Source organism: Quercus lobata, chromosome 2, assembly GCF_001633185.2.
Source record: "Quercus lobata isolate SW786 chromosome 2, ValleyOak3.0 Primary Assembly, whole genome shotgun sequence".
In the NCBI taxonomy this organism is placed as follows: Eukaryota; Viridiplantae; Streptophyta; class Magnoliopsida; order Fagales; family Fagaceae; genus Quercus; species Quercus lobata.
The window spans coordinates 57,872,685-57,885,518 of NC_044905.1; the positions used below are offsets into that span (position 1 = coordinate 57,872,685).

Below are 12,834 nucleotides of genomic sequence, written 5' to 3' on the forward strand. Positions count from 1 at the left end.
TAAAGGCTTGTGGTGGTGGTGGTGGATAATGGAGGTTTTAGAGTGGGGGGGGGGGGGGTGAGTGTTGTGGAATATGAGAGAGGAGCGAAAGAGAGATGAAAAAAAAAAAAAAAAGGTAGATGTGAAAAATAAAAGATTTGATGTAGTGAGTTGTAAAATGGTGTGTCAAATTTAATAAAATAATTTTTTGATGTGTCAAATATTAAATTACTAAACCTATGATTTAACTTTTAAAAATGGATGAATTTAATATTATTTTGAATATCTAAATTGAAAATCTAAAGCTAAACCATCCCTTCCACGTGTAACATAAGAGGGATGTTGCATTATGGTAAAAGAACATTGTACGGCAAAATCCAGCGTCTTCCAATCCGATTCTTTCGTCACAAAAACAGAACCTCATATCATATCATATCGGTTCACTTTTGGACACAGCCAGCCAAGCAGAGCACATACACTACAAGCAAAGAAATATCCCCAAAGCTCTTTCAAAACTCTCTTACAGTCACAAACACACAGTTTCTCTCAAAAACCAAAACCAAAACTAAAATAGCAATGTCGACCTTGAAAATCCAACCCACAGCATTTGCGCTATCTTCCAGCGTCAGACAGTTGGGTTTCTTCAATCTCAAGCTCCCCCGAAACTGCGTCGCTTCCTCCAACCATTTCAGTCGCTACGGGACCCGAAGAGCTCTCACAGTGTCAATGTCCACCACTTCTTCGACCCCACTTGAAGTCTGCGTCAAATCTTCAACCACTGCCCCCAACAAGCCCGGCGACTGTAAGTAACTGATCTTCTTCTTCTCTCTTCTTGTTTTGTCCCTTTGGTTACTGATAAAATGCCTCAAAGAAAAACAAATATCAAGCATTATTTCTACACTGTCACTGGGTTTCCCTTTTATTGTTTGGAAAATGTACAAGTACAGTGGTAGAACATGGTAAGCATGGTTATGGGATTTATTTTTATGGACCAATGCATGCGCAGACTATTGGCGTTCAAAATGGCATATTAGAGCACTTGCATCAGACAATGCAAAACAGAAAAAGTTGTCTTTACACATTCAACACCCAAAATCACTCACTAAAAATTTGCAAAGTTGCTACAGTTACTATGAAAATTTACAACACTATTCAGTTTGCATTTATTTTTTTCTTTACATATGCTGATGAAGAAAGAGGTTTGATAACGGTTATTGTTTGTGAAGGAAGTGAAACAATTAAAAAAATCAAGAAAATTTGATATTTTAATGTAATGCCGTGTAAAATAAATAATCTAATGTGAGGCGTTTTAAAAAGTGAGTAGGTAAAATAGAAAAAGTAGGTTCTTATGTTAAAATAAATGAAATTTTTTACTTGAATTGATGCGAATGCTCTTATAATGAAACAAGTAATAATATTATTTGGGTATAATATTTGTAATATTTTGTGCCTAAGAAGAGCTGACGCTCCAAAATCCCCCCAATGTGGTGGGACTTGGGTGGAAAACAAATGTTTTTTATTTAAACAAAAAAGATTGCTTTGATTTTTTATAGCTTTTAAAGACTTTGATAGTTGTTATTTCTTTTGAAACCTAAAATACGCCTGTTGTATGGTCCTAATTTTCCAAGAACTGCCGTGTCATGCTTCTTAGTTTTGTGCTACTCTTAAGGCGTATAGTTTTTGGTCTTGCTTGCCTAGGAAGTTATTTCTTGATATTTCTATGTTTGTCTTCACAGGTCCCTTTTGCCAGAGGGTATTACTGACTCTGGAGGAAAAGCATCTCCCTTATGACTTAAAGTTGGTAGATTTGGCCCACAAGCCAGATTGGTAATGATCCGATTTCTTATCTTTCAATGAGTATCTCCTCTTTATCAGATTGTGGATAAAACCCAGTTGTGGGTCCGCCCGTGTGTGCACACACTCAATGCACACATTAGTACATATCCTAGTATCATTATTTATTTTTTATTTCTATAAGTAAACTCCATATCCTAGTATTGTTATATTAAATACTCAAGGCTTTTGTTCTGTTTTCTGTCTTTATCTATTACAACTCTTTCTTAACCCGTATCTTTTGTTAACTAGGTTCTTAAAACTCAACCCTGGAGGTAAAGTTCCTGTGATTAAACTCAATGAGAAGTGGATATCAGATTCAGATGTTATTGCACAAGCACTAGAAGAAAAGTATCCTGATCCACCATTGGGAACCCCACCTGAAAAGGCTTCAGTGTATGGTTTATATGCAGTGGTTTATGCATTAACCATGTGGTTGTACATGCTCAGCACTAGAAAATACTAAAAGCTTGAATGCTTTAGATCACATTCATAGTGCATAATGGCAATGTCATCATGCATGTGTTTAATTTCCTAGCACCAAAAAGTAAATATTAGAAAGTCTGATAGTCAGATTTTCTTTTGGCTTAGATTACTATAGGGGTGGTTGTAGCAGTGAAATGGACATGCTATAGTAGCTGTGGAAAATGCAAACATTTTTTACTGTAGATTATTGGTCTTTTTTTTGTTCTCTCTCTCTCCCTTTTGTGGACGAATATCAATAAATATTTTCAATTGCTTTTATATGTAAAATATGCCCAACTCCTTGCATAAAAAATTACTGCAGTTAGGAGGACATAGGGAAACATTGGACACCAACAAGAATGCTTCATTGCTAAAGAAATCTAACACTTCTAATCATCTGTGAACATCTGAATGAAGTTGAAGAGGTCCCAACTACAATGTGGATGGTTTTAGGATTTGGTGCTCAAGGGTGAGTTGATGCTGTATCATTAGCAGCTAGGGTGTCAGAAAATATCATTTTAAAATAAAACATCACTGAACTTTGTTTTAACACTGGATTTAAAGGAAAACTTATGGAGGGGAAGTTTGTGGTACTGTTTATGAACTGTAGAGGCTTCATAAGGTCCTTGATTCAGGAAGGTTTCCATTGGTCTTTTGAAACTATGAAACCTTGTGGGTGGAGCTTTGGTATTCCATTTTCTCCATGCTTATTTGTCTCTTCTTCAACTCCCCACCCACCTAGACACACACAATTCTTCACACTTTCTCCTCCCACAGACACTTTGTTTTGCTTTCATTTTTTTATTAACCATGGAACTCCACCACAAATCTGCTATTTACAATTTTGAATTTATATTGACTCGTTTTCTAGTATTTGATAATGACAGTTTTTTGTGTTGATATGTTTTTTTTTATAAGTAATATTTTCATTAAAAAAAAGAAGGTGCAAATGGGGTGCAATCCTAGCACAGGGGGAGTTGTGGTATCCAGCAACTCTTGAAAGTTTGAGCTAGTTAACTTAGAGGATGCCAAATTCCATTCATATAACAAGAACAACTCTGCCTGTGTCTGTGTTTAGTTTCATATTTTGTTCTCGGTTGATCCCAAGCCTGGAAAAAGGAGGGTTGTGGTCAGTTGATGGCCAACATAAAATTTAGACACTCTATTATGAATGGATCTACTACAAAAGATTACTATAGGGGTGGTTGTAGCAGTGAAATGGACATGCTATAGTAGCTGTGGAAAATGCAAACATTTTTTACTGTAGATTATTGGTCTTTTTTTTGTTCTCTCTCTCTCCCTTTTGTGGACGAATATCAATAAATATTTTCAATTGCTTTTATATGTAAAATATGCCCAACTCCTTGCATAAAAAATTACTGCAGTTAGGAGGACATAGGGAAACATTGGACACCAACAAGAATGCTTCATTGCTAAAGAAATCTAACACTTCTAATCATCTGTGAACATCTGAATGAAGTTGAAGAGGTCCCAACTACAATGTGGATGGTTTTAGGATTTGGTGCTCAAGGGTGAGTTGATGCTGTATCATTAGCAGCTAGGGTGTCAGAAAATATCATTTTAAAATAAAACATCACTGAACTTTGTTTTAACACTGGATTTAAAGGAAAACTTATGGAGGGGAAGTTTGTGGTACTGTTTATGAACTGTAGAGGCTTCATAAGGTCCTTGATTCAGGAAGGTTTCCATTGGTCTTTTGAAACTATGAAACCTTGTGGGTGGAGCTTTGGTATTCCATTTTCTCCATGCTTATTTGTCTCTTCTTCAACTCCCCACCCACCTAGACACACACAATTCTTCACACTTTCTCCTCCCACAGACACTTTGTTTTGCTTTCATTTTTTTATTAACCATGGAACTCCACCACAAATCTGCTATTTACAATTTTGAATTTATATTGACTCGTTTTCTAGTATTTGATAATGACAGTTTTTTGTGTTGATATGTTTTTTTTTATAAGTAATATTTTCATTAAAAAAAAGAAGGTGCAAATGGGGTGCAATCCTAGCACAGGGGGAGTTGTGGTATCCAGCAACTCTTGAAAGTTTGAGCTAGTTAACTTAGAGGATGCCAAATTCCATTCATATAACAAGAACAACTCTGCCTGTGTCTGTGTTTAGTTTCATATTTTGTTCTCGGTTGATCCCAAGCCTGGAAAAAGGAGGGTTGTGGTCAGTTGATGGCCAACATAAAATTTAGACACTCTATTATGAATGGATCTACTACAAAATTCCATGTATGTAAGGCTAAGATCTTCAAAAAATAATAACATCAGTTTCATCAAATGCAACTCATCATATTATATTCTGGTAATTTTCTCTAATTTATGTCTTGCCTTGATCTTCTTCTTCTTCTTCTTTTTAAATAATCTTAAATAATGCCTTCACCACCAGTTTAAGTCATGAAAAAGAATCCACATTCCATTTATAACTATTTTTTGTTCATCCTTTCCAATAGACTTGTGCAATTAATCACTAGACACTATCCATTAGCAGATACCCATATCTATGCAATATACATGTCCTGTCTCTTAGATGTGGGTATTTTGGGTCTCTAGCAGTTCCAAGTAACATATGCTACTTTCCTGCATCTTGGTATTCACATACAACTGTCTTCTCCTTGAACACTAGAACCAAATGAGATCGTGATGTTAACTCTTTTTCTGTAGTTTGATTTATGTTTCACACTTTGAGCTTCTTTTCTTTTTTGGTTCTGGGTGTCATTACTTGCACTCTTACTTAATACCTTCTTGCCTTTTGGATCAACTTTGGTCATAATGCATATTTGGAGTTTGCAGTTCTCTCAATCTTAACTTTAGTATATAGTAAATGCAAGATTTATTTTTCAATATAATAAAATGTCATTACCACTTATCAAAAAATAAAAATAAAATGTCATAACCATTGGAAATAGGAGCATCCAATGTCTTCCTTTTTTTCTTTTTTTTTCTTTTTTCTTTTTTGTGATGTTTGGTGATAGTCACTGTTTACTCCATGTTATATTCAATAAGAGTCCCAAATTTATTTTTTGGTTGTAAGTTAACACCCATGCGTGCATGTGTATGTGTGTGTGAGAGAGAGTGACTTCAGAAAATCGACCCATGGTTGTTAGTTGTTAGATGTCTATGCTATGGTTTTAAGTTTTATGTCTTCTTGTGTTTCCAAATTGATTGGAGTTACAAACTGAGGAACTAAGTTACTAACAATAGCTGTTTTAACTGCTCTCTTGTAGTGGATCAAAGATCTTCTCCACATTTATTGGTTTCCTCAAGAGCAAAGACCCAAGTGACGGAACAGAGAAAGCATTAATCAGTGAGCTAAGTTCTTTTAACAATCATATCAAAGACAATGTGAGTTCTCTATGCTTATTTTTTCCCTTTCTGTCTGTCTATCCGTGGTTCCTTGTTGGTTTGGATAAAAGATTATCAATCAATTTTATGAAAATAATTGTTTTGTTAAATTCATATTGGCTTCCATATTCCAGAATTTGATTGTCCATCATATGTGCCTTAGTTGAAAAAGGAAAAGAGATTACAAGGGATGTTTTACCCTAAATCTTTTGTACAATCCTTGATGCTTATGGCACACAGAGTGCTCATCAAAGACCAAAACGAGGCTATTCAAATGTGTCAGTATGGTTGCTTTAATTTTGATTCTTTTTTTTTTTAATTATAACAAGCTTTTTTTTAAAAAAAAAAGACTTCCAAGAATACAGGGGGTATACAAAGAAAGAAACAACCTCAACATCTCAAATTACATTGCTCCAACAAATCTAGAACAGAATAACAGTAGAATAGTTGTAATGCTCTAGCCCAATCCAACAATGTATAAAAGAAAAAAGATTTGAACTCCAAGGTAGACCGTTCACAACCCTCAAAACTTTGAGCATTCCTCTCCTGCCAAATACACCACATCAAGCAATGAGGCACAAGCCTCCAAATTGTGACATTACAGTGCCCGCCAAAACTGCCCTGCCAAGATGCTAACAAAACCTTTACCTGACTAGGCAAAACCCAATGAATACCAAACAGACAAAACACCATGGACCACATCTCAAATGCTATTGGGCAATGTAGAAGCAGATAATCCGCATTTTCCCCACTCTGTTTGTACATAAAAAAACCAATCCATAACAATAATATCTCCTTTCCGTAAATTATCTGTTGACAGAATCTTCCCTAGCACAGCTGTCCAAGAGAAGAAAGAAACTCTAGGAGGGATTTTAGATCTCCAAATAATTTTCCATAGAAATGACTCTGAGGTGATGCTTAGTTTTGATTTTGTGAGCAACATATTATCTAGTCATCAAGATTTATAAGGAAATTCAGTTGTTTTCCAAAAGTCTGTCAAAATCACCACAATCATTTTTTTTCCTGATATCTTTTAGTTTTTGATAATTTTTAAATTCTAAAATACAAGAAAGAATATTATAGGTGTTTCAATTGAGGAATGGAAAAGTGAAGAGATGAAAAAACATTTAGCATTAAATTCCTATATGTCCTTGTGTTTTATTTTTAATAAACTACAAGGGTAAAGATGTCAAATTTACTGACGCATGGCATTATTGCTCATCTCTCCCCTTCTCCTTCCTTACATTTTCTACTCTACCAAACAAGCGAAAATGGCAATCAGTCTTCCATTTTTCTTCCACCCTCTTCCATCATCCCACTTTTCCTCCTAACAAACACACAGGGTCAGTCATATACCAGAGCGCAAGATTTCAAAACACTGATTAGGTATTAGTAAATCACTAAATAGGAGGGAATGAAAAGAATGGAGAAGAAGAAAGAGGTGATGAGAATTTGAATAAACAACTCACTGGGGTTCAGTTGTCTCTCCAACCAACTTTAAAGAGATAAGAGTTTGAAGAGTTAAATGACCTGGCGTTGTTTGTTATCCATGATGGTGAAAGAATTATGATTGCTGGAAAACTGTTTGAGAGTTTATATACAGCAAATTGAAAGTGCATGAATGCGACAAACCATGCATCATACTAGTTTCCTAAGCAAAGCCGCTGGTTTTTCTGCATTCTTCATTCATCTCCATAAATATGCTTAGCACATCATACTTTTAGAAGATGAGCTTGATGAACAACTAAATTTGGTGGCCAAGCAAACTTGGTAGGCAAGCCAGGCTAAGGGTTGGATCAATCAAGACCTGATATATTTGAAACAAGGCTCACCAAATAAAAGCTTAAGGCCAGAAGAGAAGCTGCTAGGACATAATAATCTTGACAAAATTACTAAAATTTTCTTCCTGATGGCTAAAAACCTGCAGTTTCTTATTTTAGACAGACAAATTAGGTCAGGGCTGGTAACAGTTTCTGTTTTTTATTTTTAAAAACTTGTTTTTAAGAATGAAAACAGAAACGGGTTTTCTTGTGTTTTCAAAGTTAGAAATAAGATTAGTTAGTTGAAAAAATAAACAATTTTCTATAAACTCATGCTCCGTTCATACATTCTATCAAATACTTGGCGTGCATCTTTCATACTCCCACATCTCCCTTACCTCTCAATCTATTGGCCATTGCATTTGCATCTCTCAAAGTCAAAAGCATCCAGCTTGTACCCTGAACTCATAAACCACACTAATCATCCATGTTGACTCAACATTCAGAGTCTGTTTATGCTTCAAGACATTCTAGGCGAATTTAAGCTTGATTTATAAAGGATTGCTTCATAGATGGTGTGAAGGACATGAATAGAAAGGCTTCCAAGGTCTCTCCACCCATGGTTGTATGTGACCAGACCAAAGTATTCATGGAATAATAATATGCTTCCTTCCTTTTGAAATTCAAGTGGCTTAAGAAAATAATATATGAATAGTTTTTTGTTAATGAAATAGTTTTAGGCAAAGACTCCTTAAGCTTGTAATCCCTCATCAGAGAGAGAGAAAGAGATTTGAACTCAGGTGTGGGCTTTAATTGTGGTGTCTCTCAGAATTTTAATTTTGAAAACAGGTAAACACTTGTTTTCAATTTCCTTTGTATTCTGAGATTGAAAAAAAATTGTATTCTACTTGTTTTGGGTTACAAACAATTTTTTTGGACTAAAAAAAAAAAAAAAAAAACAACAGTTACCAAACATAACCTTACTGTAACTAGTTGTAGAGAGCTTCTAGATTGCCTCAGCTTTGACAAGTCCAATTTTTGGTAATTTTGGTTTCTTCATGTTTTCCCCATTGAAAGTCTTTTGAATTCTGCATCACTGAAAGTATGAAATTGATTCTACACGTACTAGAAAATGGACTGGACTTTTTCAATTTTTATGAAATACAATAGGACTCCTAATTGATATGTTTCACTTTCATGGATATTAATGCCTCCAAAATTTTCATTAGTCAAAATCTCAGCTTGTGTTGAATAAAGATGTTGGATCCCCGTTAGAAGTGGTATTTTTACTGTCAGGTCATCTTATCAGGCTATTACTCCTGGCAGTTTGCAAAGCTTTCCCTGGAAAAGCATTTGGAAGGTCATGGTCCCTGCATGAACAGTGTAGAGACTACAGACCCTAACCATTTGCTTCGTCATTGTGCTTATGTGCACAATCTATGGTCTTTGGTGTTTTGTATGTTTGGCCTTCATTTGGCTATGCCAAGAAGGGTAGTGGATTTGCTGGCGTGTTGGAAAGGGGGTTTTGGTCTACATTGTGCTCTTGATCTATGGGGGGCTATTTCCTTATGTGTCATGTGGGCTCTTTGGCAGGAACAAAAACTGGCTTATTTTCTAGGGGATTGAGCATTTGTTTTTGGAGCTAAAATTGTTATTATTACTATCTATGTGTGATTGGATGGCTTCATTAAGTGGAAACTCTTTTTCCTCCTTGGAAGAATTTCTAGATTTATGTAATTTCTGATAAGTCTTGTGGTTTTCCTAGTACATTACTTGTGTACAGAGGAATACTGCTTTCTTTGAATTCTTAATAAAATGAATTATTTACCTATCAAAACATAAGTTTGGCACGTTCCAACATGTCTGCAAAGTTTAACCAGCAGAAAAAGTTTACTCTGCGAAACACACCGTTCCTGTGTAGGAAAATGCCTTTGGTGCAATATCTCTATTGTGAAATTTGATCACTTGTTCTGGTGACATATACATAAAGAAAAATTAATTAATAAATGATTTCTCCTGACTTTATTGTGATTGAGTTTTTTCCTTGAAGGGTCCTTATGTCAATGGGAAAGAGGTTTCTGCTGTAGATTTGTCACTTGCACCCAAGCTGTATCATCTAGAGATTGCTTTGGGACATTACAAGAAATGGTCAGTTCCTGATTCTCTTCCCCATGTGAAGTCTTATATGAAGGTATGTGCAATACAAGCAAAATTTTAGATTTTATTATCTATGTCTAGTGATCACATTTCATTGGTTTTTCACAATTTGCAACACCTCTAATGGCTTGAACCTTGGACCTGCAGTCCTGCACCATTCTAAGTATAAACACAACTAATCTACAGAGGCCGCTAACAATTTTTTTAGTTTATAAATGAGACCTTGAATGCGTTGGTGAGTAGGAAACTCTTTTTTTTTTCCATGGCAAGTGCATGCCCTTTGAATTTGCCAACCTCTATGGCAAGTGCAGGCGAATAATGTTCATTAAAATCCTCTAGTTATTTAATTCCTTTTAATGTCATTGACCTTATTCTTTTAATCTTTTTCTTTTCTTTTTTAGTTTGAGGAGTTGGGGGGTGGGGGAGGTGGGGAGGAGGGAGCTCAGGGGGTGTGAATAGGCTGGAAACTGTTTCATAATGTGCTAAATAAATTGGACTAAAGTTGAAATTAAGATCTCCATAATGGTAACTATCAAATTTCTGATCAATCTTTGCTAAGGACTACATGCAAATAATTACAATTGAAAAACTATCTCATTTATTCGTTCTCCTTCTTCCTTTTGTTCTGTCCATCCCCCTGTCCCCCTTCCCCATCTCATAGAATACTAACTGTAGCCCTTGTAGGATGGATGGTTGTTGATATTATTTAGCCTAAATACTTGGACGGTTAAAGATTTCATTTTAGAGTAGGAGGTGCTGACAACCATTATAGAATTGCTAGGTGACAAATCCCTAAAGCTTAGAATTTGTTTATTTCAAGATTTAAAGTGATGGCTTTGGTGCAAGGAGTGCTTCATGGGGGTGGCTTTGAACCCTGGATGTCTCCGTTGAAATCAGTAGGAGGGTAGGAGGTGCCATTTGTGCTATGAGGCTCTTGGACACAAATTGCTAATACTTTTTAGCTGATCATTTGGAGAAAATTTTGATCAGCTTGTTCTTGGTAATGGTCCCATAGTATCATTCACACCACTGTACCATAGTCTCATATCAAGGCATAGCAAGAATTTGTAAAAATTTTCCTTATTGCTCTTATTCATTTCCCCAACTTTTTTCCAATCTCTCTATCACTGATTCTTCAATGGATTTCTTTTGTTTGAGGCAAAAAATATAGAATTAATTCTCATTCATATTTGATTTCATTTAAAATAATGCTATTACTTTAATATATTAAGTTAAATCCATGATTTACTATAGGGACTAGATCAAGTTATCCCTATTGAAACTCTTTGTTAATATTACACCACTCAATAACTTATGGTTGACCTAGTAATTTAAAAATTCCACCACTAAAGTGCACATTCTCATTATTCTTAACACACGCCAAATTTCATATTAATCAAATATTATTTACTATACAATCTATAAACCCATGCTTTATATATAAATTTAAAATATAAAAAACATGATATGTTAAAATTTCTATAGAAAAAATATTTATTGATCTCTAATTGTCATGAAATTTTGCAAGCATGGAATGTATGGGGAGAAATGTAATCCAACAGTGTATTTGTCAAAATACATAGGAAAAAGGTATACCAAGTGTCACTTGAACCCAACTTTCATTAAATTTAATATTAATATATCTAACTAATATTACCATGAATTAGGATGGTTTTTATTTTATCCTAATTGTGATTTAACTTCTAAATTTTAGTTAATACCCAAATGAAGAACTGTTGATACATTTTTTAAAAGAAAAGATGTTGACAATTTAGAAAGAAATGTACTTTTTAATTTTACGGCTGAAATTGTCCTAAGAATCTCCAAGGACAAAATTTTTTTTTATTAATTTTTTTGGTTGTCTATATTGAAAGGGAGATTGTTGAGAATTTTAGTTTATATTTGACGATGATTTTCACTCCCTAAAAGGTGTGTAGGCTACAATTTTTATTAGGGATATTTGGCTTATATATATATATATATATATATATATATATTATTCTATGTAACTTGTACCTCCATGTTAATTTATCAGAGATGGATAAAAAATGTCATATTTTTGTTAATCTGAGTACATCTTTATTAAGTTTAATAGACACTTTTATATATATAACTTATCATCTGCCATTCTTTAACTTCTTAAACCTTATTGAAGGACTAGGTCAACCTAAGGCTAAACCCAAACTTATCGTATGTTTTACCTGTCCACCCTTTTTCCTGTATTTGTGATCATGTGTGTGAATGTATATTTTCAGAGTTTAGCAAAATATATATATATATATATATATATATATATATATCAGCACCTTTTCAAATGTTGCTCAATTAAATACGGTCACTGATATTATATCAAAATTACAAGATGCGTTGATCTTTAGATCCATCAGTCATTTTGGCAAATGCATGTTTTAAATCCTCACCCTGTAACCCTGTTGCTTTCTTGACTTCCATATGTGGCAGTTTTTTTACTTCAACTCACCTGAATAGCTAGTTTCTTTTAAATCCATAATTTTTTTCGGTGTAACTACAGTCTTATGATCTCTAATTGTTGGTTTTTGAGAAAGTGTGTAGCTCTAGATAGTATAGAAGTGCAAGTAATATTTTCTTATTTAGTTTGTAGACAAGTTCTTTATTCCTAATAATGCGGAGTTCCTGACATACAGGCCATTTTCTCAAGGGATTCATTTATTAAAACACGTGCACAGCCTGAAGACGTAATTGCAGGTTGGCGTCCAAAAGTCTTGGGTTAGATTGTCTGCAGCTGCTGTATGGGACTCTACAGGTCTATACTCAAAACCTTCACAAGTATAAATTATTGTAGCCTTGATTGCAAGTGAAACACTTTTTTATTGACCATTAGATCGATTCAACCTTTCATTTATATTTGCCAAAATATGGAGATTGTAATATTGTGACCATAGATCATATATATGAAAGAGCATTTCAAGCCTTGTAAAGTAAAAAAACTGTGCATTCCCCAGAAAAGGGCCTCGCTTTTTCATTTATTACATAGTATCCATGAAAAATCAATTTGTTACTCTTATTCAACCAATCTCATTACCATGTGGGGAAAGGCATAAAGAGGACAGATCATGGAAATTTCAGCTCGAGGGGCACATGAGGAAGTGACTTCATGCAGTCATGTCAGTGGCACTACAAACATAACCATGAGGGGAGGGAGGGACACAAAAAATGTTAAAAAGGTTATTTCTGAAATCCTAGTTTTCGGGAGCTGTTAGATTAGAGTATTAGCATCAGGAAATGCTACTC

At 34.6% G+C, this 12,834-nt stretch overlaps 1 protein-coding gene across 1 annotated transcript; it reads left to right on the plus strand.

The window, feature by feature from the left end:
- The first annotated feature begins 313 nt into the window (after positions 1 to 313).
- LOC115975953 (glutathione S-transferase DHAR3, chloroplastic) lies at positions 314 to 12,544 on the plus strand. Its single transcript, XM_031097008.1, has 6 exons — positions 314 to 781; positions 1,716 to 1,806; positions 2,065 to 2,208; positions 5,530 to 5,647; positions 9,458 to 9,598; positions 12,228 to 12,544. The coding sequence occupies exons 1-6, from the start codon at positions 319 to 321 to the stop codon at positions 12,312 to 12,314; spliced, it is 1,044 nt and encodes a 347-aa protein (XP_030952868.1). The 5' UTR covers positions 314 to 318; the 3' UTR covers positions 12,315 to 12,544.
- The last annotated feature ends 290 nt before the right edge of the window (positions 12,545 to 12,834 follow it).